This window comes from Dasypus novemcinctus, chromosome 20 (genome assembly GCF_030445035.2).
Source record: "Dasypus novemcinctus isolate mDasNov1 chromosome 20, mDasNov1.1.hap2, whole genome shotgun sequence".
Lineage (NCBI taxonomy): Eukaryota > Metazoa > Chordata > Mammalia > Cingulata > Dasypodidae > Dasypus > Dasypus novemcinctus.
The window spans coordinates 48786702-48807438 of record NC_080692.1 but is presented as its reverse complement, the minus strand read 5'-3'; the positions used below and the strand labels follow the sequence as shown (position 1 = coordinate 48807438).

Genomic DNA, 20737 nt, shown 5'->3' with positions numbered 1-20737 from the left:
CGTTCTGAAAAGGCAAGGCGGGGGTGCTGGGGAAGAGAAGGCCCGTGGACGACTCCTCACTCCGGGGAGCACAGTCGGAAAACAGGGTGGGAGAGGGCATTTCTCATCTACCTACACGAATACGCGAACTACGGAAAGTAACCGATTTGAATGCCCCGGAAAACAACCGTCTTATGGGAATAATCTTGACCTTCAATGATCAGTATCCTATAATGCAGACCATGCTGAGGGGAGCAGAAAGATCCTCTCTTCGATTCCTTTCCTTCTTTGATTTTTTCCCTCTGGAAAGATACTACCTAGAGATGTAAAGCACAGGACTAGCGCCTAGAGAAACGAAGAACCCATAGTTTACCTAGTTAAATGTCAAATTCCCATTACGTCAAACAACATTTACCTATTCCCAAATAAGAATGAGATTTTTATTTTAATTTTGATAAAGTATTGTTTTAATTGCATATGTTTTAATATAGAAGTTGACTTGATGGTATTTTTTTCCTTTTAATATTCAACACCTGAACTGATTTAAACATTTTAAGTATGTTTAGAAGTTGGGTGGGTAAATGAGAAAGTACGCCCTAATATACCCTAAAGCAGTAAAATACTTTATAGTTCCTATCAGGAGCCAGTAATTACAGCAGAGCCCAGGGAGAAGGAAAGGGGGTGGGCAGCACAGCTAAGTGCCCCCAAGTTGCCAGTGAAAAAGCAGAACTTCCTCAGGGAGGGCAGCGGGGCTCACTTTCAGCTGCTCCAGGCACTGGAAGGGGGAGGCCCAGGTGAGGCGCCGGAAGGGGGTCCCCGAGGCTGGGGGTGCCAGCGCAGCACCTGCTGCCACCCGAGAGCAACGCCTAAGGACCAGCGGGACGCTGTCATCTCAGCAAGTGACATCAGCCGTGAATGAGGCCCTCCCATCGGGAGTCTAAGCCTGAGGGCAGCACCTTAGGGGCCCACGCACCTATTCAACCCTCGGTGCAGGGCAGACTCCGAGGCTTCACGGAGGAGCCACCCAGGGCCAGCGCGGGCCGCTCCACGCACGGGCCTTCTCTCTGGACAGGCCCTAGCTCATCGGGACACTGAAATTATTCCAGTGACAGAATTCAGCTCATCGCCCCGTGATTGCCACTGGGTTAGAATGTCAAAAGCCACCTCTTCTCATTGCTGTATTTCAGAGAAGACTCAAAAAAATATGTCAGCATATTCCAAAAAGAGGGGGAGAGGCCCTCAGGCGCCTCCGAGAGGCTTTGTCAGTCCCCCCAGCCAGCCCGGACTTGCACGCCACCCCCGGTAAACAACTCCTCCAACCCCCGCAAAAACCCGAGTGGGGTTCTCAGGGAAGAGACCCCACAGTGCTGCCCTGAGCCTGGGAGACCGGCCACGCTGCCAAGGCCGGCACAGAAAAGAGAAGAAAAATCAAGACGCCACCGCTGGAGGCGCCAAGGGCCGCGCTCCCGGGGTCCGCTGGGGACGCCCCCTATCGCTGCCTCTGCTCCCTGCGCCCCTGTCCCCTGCCCGCCTCTCCCCTACCCATGTCCCCGTGCTCCCTGCCTGCCTGCCGCCTGCCCCCTGCCCGCCTGCCCCTCGCCCCCTGCCTACCCAGGCGGGGCGGCCTTCGGAGCAGGGCACGGAGGCGAGGAGGGCGGCCGCGGGCAGGGGCGCGGACCCGAGCCCCGGGGCGCTGGGGGCAAACGGCGTGCCAGGGGCCGAGGACCTCGAGAGGCACGAGGCGACCCGGGGCGCGGGAGCCCCGCCGAGGGGGGCGCGCAGGGGCTGGGGAGGGAGGGGCTGCGCCGCTCACCTGGTGTGTCCAGCCCGCAGTCCCCAGCCCCGGAGCCCCCAGCCCCGCAGTCCATGGAGGCGATCCCGGCTCTGCTCCTCGAGGACGCGGGCGGCACGTGCGCCCCAAGGACGCTCCGAGTCCCCAAACGAGGCGGAGAGGACACCGGGCCCCGGGGCGCTCCCCCGCGGCGGGCAGACTCCCGAGCCCGCGCACCGGGGCCGCCGCCGCAGCCTCACCTCCCGCCGCAGCCTCCTCTTCCGCCGCCATCGCACGAGCCCCCCGGCCCACTCCGCAGCCTCGCGGCGGGCAGCATGGAGCCCCGGCCCCCAGCCCGCCAGGCCCCGCAGCAGGGGCACGCTCCCGCGGGGCTCCGCGCGCTCCCGCGGCGGCCAGCCCGCAGCCCCCGGGCGCGCAGCCGGCGAAGACCCGCCGCCCACCGGCTACGGCCACTGAGCATGCGCCCGCCCGCGCCCGCCTCCGGCCGGGTCTGGGCGCCGCGGGGACCCCCGGGAGGGCGCGGGGCTGCGCCGTGGAGCTCGGGTCCGGCCCGTCCTGTGCGCGGCGGGCGTCGCGGGGCGGCTGATGGCCGTGAACGAGGGGCTCCCGCTGGCGCCCCTCCTGCCCCGGCGTGGCTCAGCAGGGGGCCGTGGGCGACGGGGACGCGGCCCCGGGGAGCGGGCTGGACCCCTGGGCCCGGGGGTCAGTCCTCAGGGCGACGCCTTCGGGGGTCACGTGACGCCCCCGCGCGCGGCCTCGGCGTTTCTGGACCAGCCTGGCCGTCTCGGCTCCCAGGGCGCCTGGACTGGGCCGGTTTGCGCGGGGACCTCGCGGCCGGGGCCGCGCGGGGGCCTGGGGTGTGGGGCCCGGCCGGGCAGAAGCGTCCTTGGAGCTTCTGAGTCGGAGCCGGGCCTCCCTGCGTGAGGGGCGCGCCTTCCCCCCGCCCCGAGCCGGACGCCGCGTGGCGCGGCCACGACCCCGGGGAGCGGCCACGACCCCGGGGAGCTGGTCTGCGCGGTGCCGCGGGAGCCTGGCGGCCTGGTTGCCGGCCGAGCCCCGCTCAGGCCTGGCTTCTCCGCAGGCGCTTTCGGGCCAGGCCCCTCGGGGGTCGGGGCGGGAACCGCTGCCGCCTCCCCTCAGGAGCGGGGTTCACTTCCGCCGGTGCTTGATGGAAGAGGAGTCAGAAGCTCCCAGAGGCCGGCGGGAAACGGGGCCCAGGGAGGGCGCCAAACCCAGCTCCCTGGTTCTTTATGTTCTGGAACCTTCTTTTCTAAGACACGGTTGTTTTTTTTTTAAAGAGCAAAAAATGACATGATCACCCCAAGGAGGACCCAGAGATTGAGGGTCGCTCAGTGTCGCGGCAGGGGGCCGGGAAGGTGAGCTGGTGTTCACAGCCAGGGGTTGCCCCCTAGTTTCTCTGGGCAAAATGCAAGAAAAGCGATCGGAAGCGTGGCTGCAGACTGCGCGCCCCTTCTGTGGGCACGGGAGCCTCGGCCCAGGCCTGCTCGCCTAGCCCGGCCCGACTTAGCGTCTTCCTTCCTCTTGTTCCACTGCTCCGTTCTCAGGCAGGAATAGGACTGTCGACACTTACATATATTGGTATTTTTATATATAACATACACTCTATTTTCTTTTGCCCCCAGAACTGGGAACCACTCTCCTGACAAACTATAAACTCCCATCCTCTGCAACCTTTTGCTGGAACTGTGCAATGTAGTTAAAATTTGGGGGCTCTCCTAAGGCCACTTAGATATTTTAGTTGTTCTTGGACAAAAAAAAAAAAAAAAAAAAAAACCCACCAGCTTAGAGTGTAAATTGAAGATATTCCTTACAAAACGTTCTGCCCCCAAATAACTAGCCGTTGTCAAGCTCCTAAGTGCTAGGGTTAATAACCGACTCGTGTGCTCTCCCTCCCCGCACCGCAGCTTTCTGCGGAGGCGCGTGGTGGGGAACACGCGTGGATCCGCAGGGCGGGCTGATGCGTGGTTTGGGGAAAGGGCGAGGCGTGCTCCTCTCTGCTTGAGGGATGGGGGGACTCGGCCCAGGAAGGTGGGCCTGAGCTTGGCCCACGGAGGCGGCAGGAAGGACCCTCGAGCGGGTGCTCAGGAGAGGACCGCCGCGGGGAGGTGGCTGCTGTGGAGGGAGAACTTGGGGGGCCCTTACCGGGGTGTTTAGGGGCCCTGTTGCGGAATGCGTTGTTTCCTGGAAAATAACACCTTCAGCAAAAACTTCCCTCTTCATTGCTTCTGGAGTTGTACCTTTTTTTTTTATTAGAAAAAATATTTGGAGAGTAGCCTTAGGAGGAAAGTAGGGTGGCCCACAGACTGCAGTTCTGTCATTCGTTTGTTCACCTATTGTGTGCCAGTTACTTTATACAGGTGTTCTCATCACCATCCAACGCGCCGAGAACTGGCAGGTATTATTCCCTTTTGCAGAAGCCCACCCAGCGCCCTTTCTGCCTCAGCTCAGTGGCTGTCCAAGTCCGATGCGCTTACAGATCAACTGGAGAGCTGGTGAACCTGCAGGATTTCAGCCCCACCCCGGCTACCCGTGGAGCAGGTCTGCGTTGAGACACGTTAAATCCCTTCTCCAAAGAAGCACCCGAACTGACCCAAAACAGTTGCTCTGAGTACTCTGCTTGAGGAAATACTGCTTTAATTGAATTTCTTAAGCCTCGGTTGTTGCAGGGGCTGTGTGCATGGCAGTATTTCTGCTAGCCAGAGGACGGGTGGAGCAGTAAACTAAAATCGCTAGACAACTACGGGGAGGAAGACAACTTGGGACAGGAGTGAGGGATTGCCGTGCGGGCCTCTTTATAGGGGACGTTCTGCTTAAAGTCACTCTTCCCTCAGGACTGTGTTTGTGTGGGTGTGTATGTGTGACAAGGGCACGGTTAACACACAGGCTGAGCCAATTCTTACTTTTGCACGTTTTGGGCGCTCTTCGAGCAGGCCGGCGGCCCAAGCCTTCCGCCCTCCTGGCGGTGTTTAGAACTGTACGGGAGAGTTCTTCAGCTTCTGCTCATGGTAATCTTACCTAAGAGGACAGACACTGAGTTTCTCTTTTCCTATATGTAAAGAATTAAGTCACGCTATGCTAACAGGTTTGAGAATGTTTTCATATGAAAGATAAAGCAGCTCAGAGGCAAGTTGTAGTACAGCGTTGACGAGTGACCCATGAAGACCGGGCCTGCTCTAATGAGGAGCTGGCAAGGGAGGAAAGCACTAAAAAAAAGCAGCACAAAACAAGCCCTGGTGGCTGCGCCCTATGCCCTACACCCAGTCTGTCCAGAGGCCCAACCCGACCACTATGGCTCCCCGGAGACCAGGGACCTGAGAGCCGAGCCTGCACGTGGCCCCCATGCCCGCTCTCCAGCCAGGCCAGGAGAGATGGCACATCAGCCTTCGGCCACCACAGGTGAACAGGTCCAGCCACGGAACCGGGCAGCAGCCACGTGGCACCCTTTGGATGGCCTTGGAGCTGGCTAGAACTCGTTTGGTCCTTGTATCAGGTTGCCGTGTGCTTTAGGGGAGCCCCACCTGTCCCAGGGTCATGAACCAGGCTTTGTGTTACCCCGATCATGGCCATTTCCTCTTCTCCCTCCACAGCTCTCAGGTTCTGGTGCAGGAATGGGTGGGTGCCACAATCCTGGCCAGTAAGATGTGTTGATTAGTCTACTTAGCACGCTTCTGGAAGATTCTCCTTGCTCTTAAAAAAGGGGGTGCCCAAGAACTAGTTTCTCTTTTTGAGTGGTGCCTTGTGAGACTGCGAGGCCTGGAGTCCCGTGGCCATCTAGCTTCCTCTCAGCGGACAAGGCTGAGGACAAAAACCAACCTGAGGTGACCGCGGCAGGGAGCAGCAGCCGGGCCGCAGCGCTGGTTCTGAGGCCTGAGCTGACTGCTGGACGCGCCCTCACGCGGGTCCCCGGGCAACACAGTCCAGGCGTTTTCCTTATTGTTAGAGCCATTTTTACTTGCTGCTTCTGTCACTTGCAGTCAGAAGTTCCCAAAGCAACAACTGTCACTACATTCTTCTACTTAGAAGCAGAGGAGGTAAGTCGGCCCTCAATGAAGCAGGCGCCACGATTTGGGGGCACAGAAGGCGCTCTGGCAGCGAGTTCAAGGGCAATTTATTACCTGTGTTTTGGGAAAGTCACAATCACGCAGTCTCTAGTCATCTGAAAAATGATGGTAACTCTGTTCATTCCACAGAGTTGTAGAAAACAAAATGCATGTGTAAGGGAAAGCATTTTGTAAATGATACACGTGTCAGTTCTTTTTAGCTGAGAGATGCTCTTGAAGGAAGATGAATTGTTTCCAAGTTTGCTCTGATACCCACACTTTGACACTCAGGGTTTCTCCTCTTTTGTTCAGTCCTGAAAGGACGTTCGCCAGGAAGCAGTGGAGCCCTGGGCGCAGCGTCGTGACTGTCGTGACTGTCGGTGACGTCCGCAGGGCAAGGACAGTGCCTGAGGACCGAGCACACGGAGCCTGGTCTGCCTGCTGTTCTGAGGCATTTCCAGTCTACTGCTTGCTGACGGAATTTGGCCTAGATATGATTAAAACCCTCCTTGGGAAAATTAGGGGGGGAGTTGTACGTAAGCTATATATGCAGCAAATTGTAACTTACAATTTGCATAAGCATGTTTTTGGCTGCAGATTTGAACAGAAATTTTATAATTCAATCTTGTTCAACTACCTTGGTTGTTTAAAAATAACAATTGACACTTCAAATGTTTACCTTGTACTCGATATTATTTTTAAGTATAAAAGTTGGATACATTTACAAAATACGCAAGTTTTGGATAACACATCTCTAATCTTAAAATAGAACCAAAAAACCTCACCAAAAGAAATTTTGTAAACATAAGCTTTTATTCTTGTCTTTTAATGAAAAGCCCTCATGCCACCAAAACATTTTTTTAAAACTCAGTACAGAACTCAATAGCCTGATGATTAGTTTTCTAGACAATTGCTGAATAATTTGTATTGCTTTCTTAAAAAAAAAAAACAAAAAAAACTGAGATCTATTTTTATTACTTTATTCTTTTGAAGCAGCAATATCCCCTCACATTTTTTATAAAAATCTAAAATATATCTAGTAGTCTCAAGTAGCTTGTATTTTTTTTTGTTCTGAGTATTTGTTTCATTAAAATTTTTCAGAAATAAGTGCACTTCTAAAGAGAAAATAAAATTTAAATAAAGACAAGGGGAAATTATAATGGTTGTAGCAAAACAGTGGCTTAGAATGTTCTGAACCTTAATAATGCAAAGAGAGAATGCATTTAGTAGCCAGGGACCTCTGCTGTGTACCATCTCAATTCCTTTATTTATGTGTCATTAAAAGATGGATAGCAGTTTCTCCTACCAGTAGAGACTGACTGTCTAAAGGTTTACTATAATAAACTACCAAAAATAAATGTTCTTAAAATGTTTTTAAGTGTACAGATTTACACAAAGATATGTGGGTATTTAAAAACAGAAAAAACTGTTAGTATAGAAATGAAAGAAACCCTATCTTAAGCCTTAGCAACCAGAGAACATTTTTAATATTCCACATTTGTTATTTTCCACTCAACTAATCAGTTTATTAGATCAGCCATATATTCCATTCAGAAGAGGCTGATCTGTAAGCAATTCCTTATTTTCAGACAGCACTGTTTCAATACATTTAAAGGAGATTTAAAGCTATGTTAATAAGAAATGCATGAAAGAAAAAAAAATAACATAACTGGCTTTAATACAAAGAGTTTTAATAAAAAAGTCAAAGTCTACATTAAACCAGGAAATCAATAAATCTGAGTTATACAAGCTTTCTATATACTTAGAAAAAACAAAACACAGTTATAATAAAACTCTTTTTAATTCAAAATAGAGTCTAATTTAAAGAAAATGTCATTATGCCCAGTTGATCACATGTTGTTTTGTCATTTAAATTAAATGGTTCACCTGAAAATGGGAAGCATATTATAGTGAAAATTCCATCTCAGGGTACTTCTGCAAATTATCTGGTTAATTTTCATCATGAATCAAATTCTGTTTCCAAACGGCAGCCACAGTCTTTAATTGCTTTTAGATAGGCACTTAAGAAATACTTCTGATGAGGAGAAAACCCCAATTGTGAATCATCCTATTAACTCCTGGGAAAAATGAGGCTCTAAACAAAGCAAACTTTCCAGAACTCCCCCTTCCACAACCTAGAAACCGTAATTATTTCCAGGCTTTTCCTGACAATGACAAGAATGAGGAAAGGACATTAAAACGTTCTATTCTTATGCATTTCAAAAGTAAACTTAGTAATTTGGTGACTTTACAGCTCTCTCTCTCTCTCAACTTGAATTGATCTTGGTATACTACATAGTTACCATAACAGGATTAGAGAAGGCTGCGATTCTGTCATATCTTACCCAGTTGCTATTAACCCTAGCAAAACAGTCCTTTTTTGAAAAAAGGAGGGTGGGGGGAGAAAATCTCATAAACCCTGACAAATGCAAAAGATATATTTTTTTTAATTAAAGGCAGTTAGAAAAATCAGTTAGTTAAATTGAGATAACCCAAGAGGTCCAATAACTTTCTCCTATTCAGCCACATGATCCAGATAAGAAAAATGAATATGAAATATAATAATTTCCCAACAAATACTTGGAAGAAGAAAGAAACAGAATGGGGGGAAACCCAGGCTGGCCTGTTGAAACACCGTGGAGCTACCCAGCAGCAACGCTTGTAGAAGCTTTCCTAGGTTTGCATAATGCTCCTATGCAACTCTTCCATTAGGAAGCGCATTCCTATAAATAAGTCATCACTTCAGGTTTTGAACACGGATCACGTGCAATGGTTGTAGACTGTTGTATCTTAAAAAAAAAAACCCACCAATCAGCAGTTAAAACAAACATTAGGCGTTCTTTGATAAAGTAGTATTCCTCACCTAGTACTTATGAAGCCCAAATTCAGTCATTTCAGAGTTTAAGTGCTGAGCTAGAAGACGTGATTTCATCCGTAGAGAAACACCCAGAGAATCTGATGCTGGCGTTCTCTTCCCTGTCGCCAGTGACACCCCTCCTGGCCTGCAGGTGCTTCCTAAGGGCACTGGCAGAGCCAGTGCCACGCACAGCACTGCCCCTGCAGAAGCTGACCTCTGGCCAGCTCGTCACGTCGGGAGACGGCATTCTCCCAGGAAGGTACAATTCTCAGCTGTGAACGTCCACTCTGTTCAGGATCTTTGGTACATTTGAAGTATAAGAAAATAAATGGCACAATAATATAACTATCCAAGAAAAAAAATTTCATCAAAAGAAATAAAAGCTAACGAGCCATGATCCGTAACAACGGGCTAGAAAACCAAAGTCAATTGCTCTTTTGCTCACTTTGAGTCCATGTACATGATCAGAAGTTTGACATTTAAAAAAATAGTTTAATAAAAATACACTAGTTCTACAAGCAGCCTTCATGGTCATTTCTTAAATTAAACTCATCATAATCAAATGAAAATAATGCCATGTCCTCTTATTGAAAGAGGTCCTCTTGTTACAAGAAAAGCAACTTTACATTTTCTATAACATAACACATCTCCCTATGAGTACACAGACTGTGCATATAAAGGTCATCAGTATTTCTGAACGCAAAGTAACAATATTAGCGGAGTGCTTGAGTGAAGGCGCTAAACTTCCTCTTCCTTATTATAAACTTGCCACTCCCTACTGTAGAGTTGGTGTAATAACACATGTAGTGACATGATACAATCTTTTTTTTTTTTTTTAAATAACCAGTGTATTTCCTTTCTAAAGTTTCTTAAAACCATGACAGAAATTGTCTTTGTATATATTCTATAGCTGTCCAAACCAACAGGGCAGTGTTCTAACACCAACTATGGAAAATGGCTTTTACTGATTACCTAGACCCACACGCACGGCAGTAAGGCGGCACCTTTGCAGCGCCACCGCCAGGTGAGCCTGGGCTCTTCAGGTGATATGTGTGTTTCTCCTGAATTATCAGAATGTTACAGTACACGGCCACGGGACACACAGGCAGAATGGACCTTGATGCGCATGGAGGCAGTGCAGTTAGAAAGGGATGTACGTTCCTTTTATTCCAGTACCTTAGTATAATAAAGTTAACAAAAATAATAAAATATTACAAAAAAAAAAAAAAAGCCAGCTGGCACTGCCAACCAATTCCTGTAGTAGTCTTAGAAATCCTAATCCCGTAGAATTTCCTCTTGTAGTAGATAAGCACCACCGTCCTCGGGTGTGTTTCAGTGTATCGTTTTCTACGCCCAGCAAGCCTGGCGATGCAGCTACCTGAGTTCTCCTGGTTGTGCGCAAATGCAGTCTTAATTCACAACTTCCCAGCTTTCATGTAGGTGGGGATAGAGCCACGCTGAGTCAGCCCTTCAAACCTCTTATAGGTGTAATTGAGAAAAACCCAGTCTTTGGATTTGTAGTCCGGCTCTGTGGTGTTTGGCACTGGAAAAGGGAACCAGAAGCAAAGGCATTTTGTTAGTGAACACGACGCCACCTTCCGGGTCTCTAATGGCGTTCGTCGTCTTGTAGACGTCTTACCTGGCTGTAAAATATCAGATTCGGGAAAGTCATCGAAATTTGAAGTGTCATCAATGCTTTTGATTTCTATAGGGATTGCTGCTGGCCTTTCCCTATAAAAAGAGTAGTGAGGAGCCTTGGTAAATGTTTTCAGACTCTTAATTTTCTAATAAATAATTTTACTTGCAAATTCTGCATGCTGTTCTATAGGTATTAGAAAGGTAAAACATTTGTGGATCTAAAAATAGTCAAGATTTGAAAATAATTTTTATAAGGATATTTTCATTTACTTGGAATTTTTATTTCTTTGTACACCAGGATTTTCTCATGCTTTTTAAATGGAAAAGCAAGAGCTAATTAAAAGAAGAGTAAAACAAAAGAGATTTTATTGAAAAGTTTTATAATTACATAAAAGTACTTCAGATAGTGTACACACTAGATCAGACCTAAATGATTCAGGAATGAAACTCTTCTAGTAGAGGATCCAGAAATCAGAAGTTATTTGGAAAAATAAGAGGCTTAATGAGTGAATGGACTACTTGTTTGTGGTAAAATCTGAATGCAAAAACTTCTCAGTAAATTTTAAGGGCATTGGGGACATTAGGTTTAAAAAAATCAGTCATGAAAATGCCTTCCTACCATGCTAAAAATGTTTAGCTATAGAAAAAGTAAAAGCAGCAATCTTTGGCTTTAGCAGCCATCAGTCTTGATTGCTTTTAGGCAGAGGCTGTTAGCATTATTTGTTTAACATTTGCTGGATGAGTCAGGTGCTGAGTTTATGACATTACATAAAAGCATGATATATGTTCTCCCAGAATCACCCTGCTGACGTCTACTTGGTACGCTGGAGGCCCTGAAGCCGGCCCGTCGCCGGCCAGCACCGTGGGCCTGAGCAGGCAGCCCGTGCTCTGGACTCCGTTTCCTCGTGGGCGTCAAGAAATTCGACCACTAGTCCCTAACCCTCCTTCTCAGCCACGGTTCTAGCCGCCGGATGGAGGGCAGAGAGCAGGAAGGTGGAGCAGTGGAGCGTCAGGTCTCCAGAGCCACACCCACTCCTAGCAGCCACCCACTAGCGGGGGCACTGCAGGCAAATTACTTAGCTTCTCTATGCCTCGGCTTCCTCATCTGTAAAACTGGAATAATAACAGTCCTGGTTTTATAGGGTTTATTGTGAGGATTACACGACAATGCGTACAAAGGACTTAGAACAGTGCTGGACAAAGTAAATGCTCAAACTCAGCCAGCCAGTGTGGTAACGGGGTGCCCGTCATCTCCAGGGAGAGCTGCCCTGAGGAAGTGGCAGTGAAACTGCCCTGCAGGAGGAGCTGCTGGCTGGCGAGCAGGGACAGGGGAGCGTCTCAGAAGGAACAGCAGGTCACCACCTACGGTAAGAGGCGCGGGCAGGGCCTCAGAGGAGGCAACTGTGCTCAAGAGGAAGGAGCCCGCAGCAGTGCCAAAAGGCAGGGAAGCAGTCTTCACTTTATTCTGCATGCAAAGGGAAGTAGAAAAATGCATCAGATTTATATCCCTGCACTGCTGTTGTGTGGAGAACAGACCAGAACTGCTGAAAGTAGTTTGGTCAGAGAATGAATAAAGGCAAATGCCCACAATTAACAATTACAAGCAAATAGGTTACTTGCATTATTTAATGCCCCTCCACAGACACACACCAGTGGAGGAGGCAAGGAGTTAAATAGTATCTTTTATTATGAATAAGATTATTATTATGAAGGAAAAACAGTATGTTGAATTAGAGAGAAGACAAAAATAAAGGATTAGGAAATCTCTAGAACTTCCTGGAAATCTTAGGCAAGTCATTATCTGCAAAAGTGATACTAATTACTGGGTTACAGTGTGTTTTTGTTGTCTTTAATATAATACAACATATGAAAACACTTCATAAACCATAAAGCACTATGTGTTAGTATCTGATAGGCTAAAATAATATTGACTAAAGGATAGTAAGGAGAGAAATGTTTGGAGAAGCTGGTATTCTGTAGTGAAATGAAAGCAGTGTGATATGTAAATTCATCTTTCCTGCACCAACAACCTTCTCCTCCTGTGACTGAATAAAAGAATTCCAACAGGTGTACAACATGTGGTTTCACCTCTTCTCTAACACAGGCACTGCCTGAGTCATTTGGTGTAGCCACTACAGTCCCACTCGCTTATATAATCCAGAAAACACCGATTTAACTACATTCTGACAATGATACTTCTCATTTTGACGATAGCAGGAACAGAGGCAAATTAATCATGAAGTCCAGACATTAGTTTATACTCAGCCCTCTCCATACTAAGCTGGTGAACATACCTGATGTGCCCCCAGTCTACACCTTCAAAGAAGGGATGACCTTTTATTTCTTCTACTCCACTATTTCCAATTCTATTTTCAGAATCAATACAAAATCTGTAATATGGATACAGAAATGAGCATAAGCAAGTTACATATGAAGTATTCTATTAGTTATTTGAAGCATTTAGTCTTTTTAAAGAATTATCTATTTTTTTGTTTACTGAAGTTAACTGTGTTGTGAGAAATATGGGAGAAAATAAAAATCATCTAATTATACTACTCAAAATACAATTGGACTGCCACTGTAAATAAACTGATGCATTTCCTTCTAGTCTTTGTTGATAATATTTAAAATATTTATTGATACAGTAGTTATTCTTTCAGGACTGCTTTTTTTACTCAATACACTGTGAACATCTTCCAAAGTCATTAGGTATTTCTCTACAACATTATTTTTAAAGTTTGTATGTGGTAATATTATTTACTTAACCACTCCACTATTATTACACATTTTTATGGTTTCCAATATTTCACTATTAAAAATAGTACCATAATAAACATATTGTGCCTAAATCTTTACACACATTTGATTCTCTCTGCAGGCAAAGTTCCCACGAAGTGGAACTGCCAGGTCAAAGGTCAGGCAGTTCAAGCTGTGGGATAGCATGCTGCCCTCCTACAGGTTGTCCCGATACACACCCCCCTGGCCGCTCGGGGCAGTGCCCGGGCACCAGCTGTAGTGGAGACAGAATGAAATCTCTGCCTAGAAGAGACTGCACATGCAGGCTTTCCTGATAAGAATTCCTGCTGCTAACAATGATTTCCCCTTTTCTCTTTGCTGGGGTGAGGTCACTGTGCTCTAACAGAAGCAGCTCTTGCTTTTAATATGTACCAGCAACTGAAGTAACACCAGACCTCTTTCCTCTTAACTGTGGCTTTTTTTCCCGCATGCTTTCTTCTAAGACGTTGCGTTTTTGAAAACACCTTTTCTTTGTGGATCTCTTTACCTGGAACCCCCAAAGTGAAATGAGCAGCTGAGCCTTGGAGGTGCCTGTGACGTTTACGGCGCCATGAGACTCCTCTAGGGACTTAGCTACCAACCTGAGAATTAAGGCTTTGGCTTTCTCAGCTATCGGCACCTCTGGAGGGAATACCAGCGTTTCTTTCCAGCTCATCACTTTTCTGTACGTCTCTTGAGGCGTTTCCGAGCAGAAAGGTGGGTACCCTATGTATCAGAGACAAGACAAGTTTTATCAGCTTTTTCTGATCCCATGTGTCATCCCTGTTGTATATACACCACAAGAAACAAAACCGCCAGGTGCTCTATTGAACCATTTAAAAATGCCACCCTGTATCCATCTACAAGAAAGGATTTAAAGCACTGTCTTCCCTTTCACCTGGAAGGCCATGAAGGTACAACGCTGATACAAGGGGAGCTGGATTCCTGAGGGCTCAGTGGTATTTCTCATTGTGTTTTTGACATTGGGAGAGGACAGTGATAGGGTTAGAGGGGTTCAAGTCATTTATCCCATGATATCTGAAGTATGTTCAATTGCTGGACGCATGGAAAACAGCAACTTATGCCTGTAAATCAATGCTAATGCGTACCTATTAGCATCTCATACATGATCACTCCCAGAGACCACCAGTCGCACAGTTTGTTGTAGCCCGTCTGCATGAACACTTCCGGGGCGATGTAATCCGGTGTGCCGACGGTTGAGTACGCCTGCAGGGGAGCAGAGGGCAAAGGGGCACCGCAGTGGAGGAGCCGCCCGGCAGGCCAGCGGGCTCCACCTGGGCTTCTGCTTTTCGTTGTTTTTTAAAAGATCTGAGCATGGCTCCCTCCTGCTAAAAGCTGTCTCTATATTTAGTATGTCCTTTTTTTGCATGTTTCTCATGTGTAAGGCTCAGTGATAGGTACTGAGATATGATTTCTACTCCCCCCCAAAACTTCCCTAAGTTATCGACATTATTAGCCCTGAATCCATCTCAAAAGCCTTCCCCTCTCACTGCTCCTGTGTTCCTGGGCAAGTTACTCAAATTCTCTGAGCCTCAGCTTCTGTTTCCATAAAAGGTAAGAATACCTGTCCTAACAGATGTGCGAAGAGGACCAAACAAGAACAGCACTGCACTTTGTAAACTATAAAATTCTACATAAACATTAGGTATTTTAAAAATTATAAACTTAATTCCAGGCACTGCTGGGAAGTTATTCAGTCTTCCATTCTTATGTCAGAAAAAAATCTTAGAAACACTAAAGGAATAGTTCTCAGCCAGGGGCAGTACTCTAGGGGCCATTTGAAAACGTGTTTGACAGCAGATCTTGTCATCACAAAGACTTGGGGGAGAGCACGACTGGCATTTAGTGGGCAGGGGACACAGGTGCTAAAGAAAGGTCTTGCCCCAAATAACTAGAGTTACTTCTCCCCCTGGGAATATGGATGTATATCATGATAATTATTGGCTATGAGAATAGTAAAATATTTATATCATCTGTGAATGTTCTGGGATACAGAACTCCCCCTGCCAAATTTTTAAGCAGTATTCTTTTTTTTTCCTTTAAAAGTCAGAAATTATTGCAATTCTTTTCTCAATTGTAAAATCTGATCAAAAGTGACACAAAATAAGTGGAACGAAGTTTTTTTCCTTAATGCATAACCCAATATATTTTATTTTCTTTTTTCCTTTTTCTTTTTCTTTTGTTTTTTATCCCAATACATTTTTAAAACTTATTTGTTTCACTTTTAAAAACCCTGATGGTTTACAAGCACAGGAAACCTGCAATTACTTACTTAGGCATGGGAATGAGCTCAATAATCCAAAATTTATTCACTTGACTTTAGAGGGTATTAGACTACTATGTTTCAGTCTTATTTACTTTTCTGAGGGAATGCTGGATTAGTTTCCATTTCATGAGTAGGCTGGATTTTAACAAATATTTACAGTGTCTGTGTGTGCCAGGCATTGTACACATTTGGAAACAAAGTGAAAAGGCACTTTCCTAGTCTTAAGATTGTTCATGGACCTTGTTAATGGCATAAAGAGAAAGAGGAAGGGGGAGGGGCAATTCTTACATTTGCTAAATAAGAGAGGGGAAAAGTATGGGGTTATTAGAAATTGACAGTATAATTCCACTTTAAAGGAGTATTACGTTTACCTGTGGTCAAGTATGCTTTCAAATTTTATTGAAGATTGACATAAAAATGTCCCGTGTCCTTGATCTGTAAAGAAATTCTTAGAAACACACCAGCACCCCGTCTATGGGTAGAGCCCTGATGTATCAGGACTTACACCACAGGGAGCGGGTAGAAACGGAAGGTACAAGGCAGTCACGACACTCGCACTAACCTCCGTTTTATGTCAAGTGCTCATTGCTACTAAACAGGTTAGTCACTTGAGGTATGCTCAAAGCTAAATCATGAAATAAAACTCAGCACTCCGCTTCACAGAGACTCTACCAGAACTGTGTGCTCCCACATCAAGCTCCATTTTGGCTACAGAGTAAGGAATCATTTTGAAGACATAAAATGATCAAGCAAAAGCCACCTGAGACTTTGGGGCCAGGGCCCGAACTCTTCCTCAGAACTGCCTCACTCACCAGCTGCCTCCTGTTCTTCTTCCAGGTCTCAGCCTTCCTCTTCGAGTTCATGTTCTGAAATGCTAATTTCAACAAGACAGAGCTGTAACTATGGAGAGAAAGCTCCCAACAAAAACCAAATACACATTTAAAACACAAGGTTTTAAAGAAAAAGGAGCGGAAGGGAGAGAATCGTCAGTTCTCAAGAGTACCAAATTAAGCCAGCTGTACTGTAAGCAGAAAAACATCAAACTTACAGAAGTCGCTTGGTGGGTTGTGGGTGAGGTTTCGGTAGAATTCAGTCCTGTGAGCTTTCTTTAATCCCGTGCATAAACCAAAATCAGACAATTTTACATGACCCTAAAAAATAAAAACCCGGTAAAACCAAGAGATTACAGTAACTTGGAAAAGGAAAAGGTTTACTGTAAACTCCTCTTTTAAATGCAATTATTAACAAAATTCTTAGTTTAGGATTCATACAGGCGAAAATGTTAACTTATAAGTAGTTGAGATGGTTTTAGAAAGGAGAAAACAGGGAAGGAACAAAGCATCATATTGTCTTGGAATCATTTCACTCCACATCCTCTCTTATTGCATCACTCTAGGAAGAAATGTAGTTTAGCAGTAATATAAACTGCTCCTTTAAATCAGAAAATTAACTCTATTATTCTATAAAATAACCATCAAGTTAATAATTCACCAGTTTATTCACATACCTTGGCATCCAGTAAAAGGTTGTCTGGTTTAATATCTCGATGGATGAAACCCAATTGATGGATTGCATCTATTGCCAGAACCGTCTCTGAAATGTAGAACTGGGTTTCTTCTTCTGTCAAGGTGTCTTTCTTCATTAACAGTGTCATCATGTCACCTATATAAAGCAAAGTATCACCTTACTGGAAATGCTGCAAAAGAGAAATACCTTGTAAAAGCTTTCTTTGTATATATACAATGTATGCCTAAGTTTGCATTTTATAATCCATCAGGTATTCCTCTAACCATTTCTAGGGGAAAAAAAAAGTCAACGTATAAGCAAACATTTCATGACATTTAATGGTTTTAAAGTAGAAAGCATGTGAAGTCAAATCAGAGCAGAGCTGCTAAGGAAGTAATATCTACTACTCAACATCCATGATAAGGTGCTAAAGAAAACATGTCAAACTGTGCAAAATAATCAGAACAAGCACACCTGGGAACTGGTATTTTCTTTCAAATTGTGTTTTGAAAGTGCCCTGAACTCTTTAGGCCATCAGAAATAGGACAGCCCCAATTAAAAAACCGCCCCTAGAAGTTCTCTTATTTTTAAGAAATTTTATCTTCAAAAGGGAAAAGAACACATACTGTTGTTCTTATGACCCAGAATTGACAACTGTTAACATTTTTCATGTATGCTTTGACTCTTAAAAAAAAAAAATACATAGAAAGAAAGAGAGAAAGAGAGAGAGAGAGAGAGAGAGAGAGGGAAGCTTCCTCTGTCCTCCATTCCCAGTTCTAGCTCCCTTTCCCTCTTCTCTGAGTAACCACTATCATGGATTTGGTTTAAGGGTTATCATTCCAGCTTATTTTTCAAAATATATTTTCATATAGACCACATACTAAACCATTAGTATATTGTCTTTTATGTGTGTTTTTAAATTATATAAATGGTATGAAAGTATACTTATAATTGTATAGCTTGCATTATTCACTCCACTGTTTCTGAGAGCTGTTGAAATAAGTCTTAACCGCTATAAACTATTTGTCATGAAATTATGCCAAATATTACTCATTTGTTCTTCCACCAGTGGACATTTATGTTACATCCAATGTTCCACTCTATGATGCTGCTGCAATAAGCATCCTTCCATAGGTCTCTTGTGTACATGTGGGAGAAATCCTCTAGGGAATCACCTGGTTGTAGAATTGCTGGATGGAAGGGGGTATGCATTTTCAACTTTACTGGAGATCAATTGATAAAGATCAATTTACACATAGGAGAGGCCAGATCCCACCAGTCTCATTGATATTCAGTATCAACAGACTTTTAGCTGTTTCATTTTTTTTTTTGTCTCTAATCTGTTGCGTGGGAAATGGTAACTCATTCTTTTAATTTGCATTTCTCTGAATATGGATGAAGCCAAACATTCTCAATGTTTATGGATTAGCCAGACTTTCTCTTCTGTACATTGCCTATCTTTTACCCACTTTTCCTTTGGATTATCTTTTTCTTTTATTGATTTGTTGTTCTTAACTCTAGACTTATAAAAATCTAATTGTGTATAATGAATCCAAAATGGCAGTATTTAAGATGTGCGAATTTTATCAATCTTTCAAAATAATCTGATTTGTGGTCAAAATCAGCATCGCCACAGAAGGAAATATTGAAAAACCTTGACTATGTTACTACTCAGGGCTGGGAGTATAAAAGTAAACCTACTCAATGCAATTATTATTACCCAGACAGACGTGTTTACGCTAGTCTACCACAGCGAGTGTGTCTGTTTTTACCTCCAGGGAGAAATTCCATGATTAGATAGAGGTTCCTCTTATCCTGAAAACTGTAAAACATCTTCACCACCCAGGCACCATCTGCTTCAACCAAAATATCTCTTTCTGCTCGAATATGGGCCACCTAGATGAACATATTTTGAAAAAAATAATTGTAACACATTATACACTTTTCAAATTTACCTCATGTAATTATCTGTCCAATTCCTTAATAGTCATGAAGGAAAGCTGGAGTTTTAGAAAATAAGGTTTAAAACATATATGCATATCCATATTCTCATTAAACATGTAGAAACCTCAGGAAATAGTTGGTTTTAGCATGTTATCTTTAGGCTTGAAAATGTGGGATCTACAATTTATTATGGGACACAATTTATTATGGATATTATGGGACACTGAGGTCTTTGAGGAAGGCCAGCGATTAGCCTAAAACTTTCTCATCAGCATCTCCATGCAACCAAAATCCTGATTTTGTCATATAAATTTAAGGCACCAGACTTACTTTCAAAACTTAAAATAAGGAATGCCCTATAGATTTTTATGACAAAACTAGGATCCTTAGCAAACCATGTTTAACTGGTAATAGTCAAAACAGGGAAGTAGATGTGGCTCAAGTGAGAAGGTCTCTGCCTATCATATGGGAGGAGCCAGGTTCGATCCCTGGGGCCTCCTGGTGAAAAAAAAAAGAGAAAGTGTGCCTGCGTGTTGAGCTGAGTGCCCATGCAGCAAGCCGAGCACCCACGCTGTGAACTGAGTGCCCGCGTGGTGAGCCAAGTGCCCGCGCAAGTGCCTGCATGGTAAGCTGAGTGCCTGCATGGCGAGCCACTGCCCGCGCAAGTGAGTGATGCAGCAAGATGATGACGCAACAAAAGAGAGACTAAAGGGACAGTCAAGGTGAAGCGCAGCAAAGACCAGGAACTGAGGTGGCACAGGTGACAGGGAACCCCTCTCCACATCAGAGGTCCCCAGGATCTAATCCTGGTGAATCCTGGAAGAGAAAGATGAGAAGAAAAAAAGAAAAATAGATACAGACGCTCACACAGCAAATGGACACAGACAGCAAAAAAAAAAACCAGGACGGGGTAGAGTGAGGGGAAGGAAAAAAAATAGTCAAAACAAAGTTCTCAGCTTGGCCTTTATCTATTTGTCATTTTTTAAAAAGTAGGAAACTTTTATCATATCTTTATATTATAAAATATTAATATATTGGTATCATATAAAACCTTCACACTCTCTGTAAACATGACCTACCACAAATTAGTATCGTTTTGGGGGTTTTGTCAGTGACTTTTGAGAGACACATAATTATTAGAGATACTATTACATGAAAATTGTATAGACTAGAAAATGCTATAAACTGAATAATTTGTGAGGTCAAATTGCAGGCGCTTTTGCATCAATACATTTTTGTATCTTTCTTCAACGATTAATTGGCAATAATATTTGATTTTAAACTCTTGCTACTTTCAATGTACACCAATGTAAATGGCTTCAAAACACACAAGTTCTTAACATTTTCATAGATTTAAAATATGACCAGCTTAGAATATCATACTTGAACTTAAAATATTATTACCTAGAGCAATAAATGCTCTGAGATCAAAACACAAGAGTCGAGTCAGGAACTAAGAACTTGTTTTCTGGCAGCAAAAAAGTCACAATCTCTCTACATCTGTTTCTTCAAGTGAAAAATGCTAGCAGAAACCCCTAACCTCTTGCATATTAAAAAGCATTTTAAGGTGGTAAAGGAAAAGCCCTATACTTGGTGTTGCAGCTGGTGTTATCAGGAGAAGGAACTACATCATGAAGTTGGCTTGACTGTTTTCAAATTTTAAAGCACGTTTACAGGATATGTTTCTAAAATGAGATCATGGGAGGGACAGTGTGACTACAGTGATCTAGTCAAATAACCGTGGGCAGAGTGGCATTAAATACGACACAACTTAAAACACAGGCACATTAGAATAGAGTGGGAAAGGTTTTCTAAAATGAAATTCAGGGGTGACAAATGCCGATTAAGTTATGTGGGGGGGGATGCCACTCCATAATGGCAAGCAGCCCTGACGCCAG

The 20737-nt window shown here is 44.6% G+C and overlaps 2 protein-coding genes and 1 long non-coding RNA gene across 14 annotated transcripts in view; 1 reads left to right on the top strand and 2 right to left on the bottom strand.

Moving 5' to 3' along the window:
• Positions 1-2428, bottom strand: part of BMAL2 (basic helix-loop-helix ARNT like 2) — a 72083-nt gene extending 69655 nt beyond the window's left edge. For 3 of the 8 annotated variants that reach the window (XR_011646682.1, XM_058282935.1, XM_058282937.1), the window contains exon 1: positions 2011-2150. Coding sequence is in view for 4 of the 8 variants with exons in the window: in XM_058282935.1 (XP_058138918.1) it covers positions 2011-2041 (31 nt within the window). In the remaining 4 variants the exon portion in view is untranslated. Of the gene's footprint in view, positions 1-2010 lie in introns of all 8 variants that reach the window. The other 5 variants (XM_058282938.2, XM_071210222.1, XM_071210221.1 and 2 more) reach the window with 5 other exon arrangements.
• A 631-nt stretch (positions 2429-3059) lies between these two features.
• On the top strand, positions 3060-4269 carry LOC131274816 (uncharacterized). Its single transcript, XR_009182115.2, has 2 exons — positions 3060-3147; positions 4207-4269. It is a non-coding gene; the product is annotated as an uncharacterized lncRNA (long non-coding RNA).
• A 2357-nt stretch (positions 4270-6626) lies between these two features.
• The window catches only part of STK38L (serine/threonine kinase 38 like), a 111902-nt gene continuing 97791 nt past the window's right edge, over positions 6627-20737 (bottom strand). For all 5 annotated transcript variants that reach the window (XM_058282941.1, XM_058282945.1, XM_058282946.1 and 2 more), the window contains 9 exons: positions 18668-18791; positions 16897-17051; positions 16438-16540; positions 16202-16263; positions 14212-14329; positions 13705-13828; positions 12622-12717; positions 10329-10420; positions 6627-10232 (listed from right to left, as the gene is read on the bottom strand). In XM_058282941.1, the coding sequence (XP_058138924.1) occupies positions 10105-10232; positions 10329-10420; positions 12622-12717; positions 13705-13828; positions 14212-14329; positions 16202-16263; positions 16438-16540; positions 16897-17051; positions 18668-18791 (1002 nt within the window). In that variant the 3' untranslated portion in view covers positions 6627-10104. The remainder of the gene's footprint in view (positions 10233-10328; positions 10421-12621; positions 12718-13704; positions 13829-14211; positions 14330-16201; positions 16264-16437; positions 16541-16896; positions 17052-18667; positions 18792-20737) is intronic.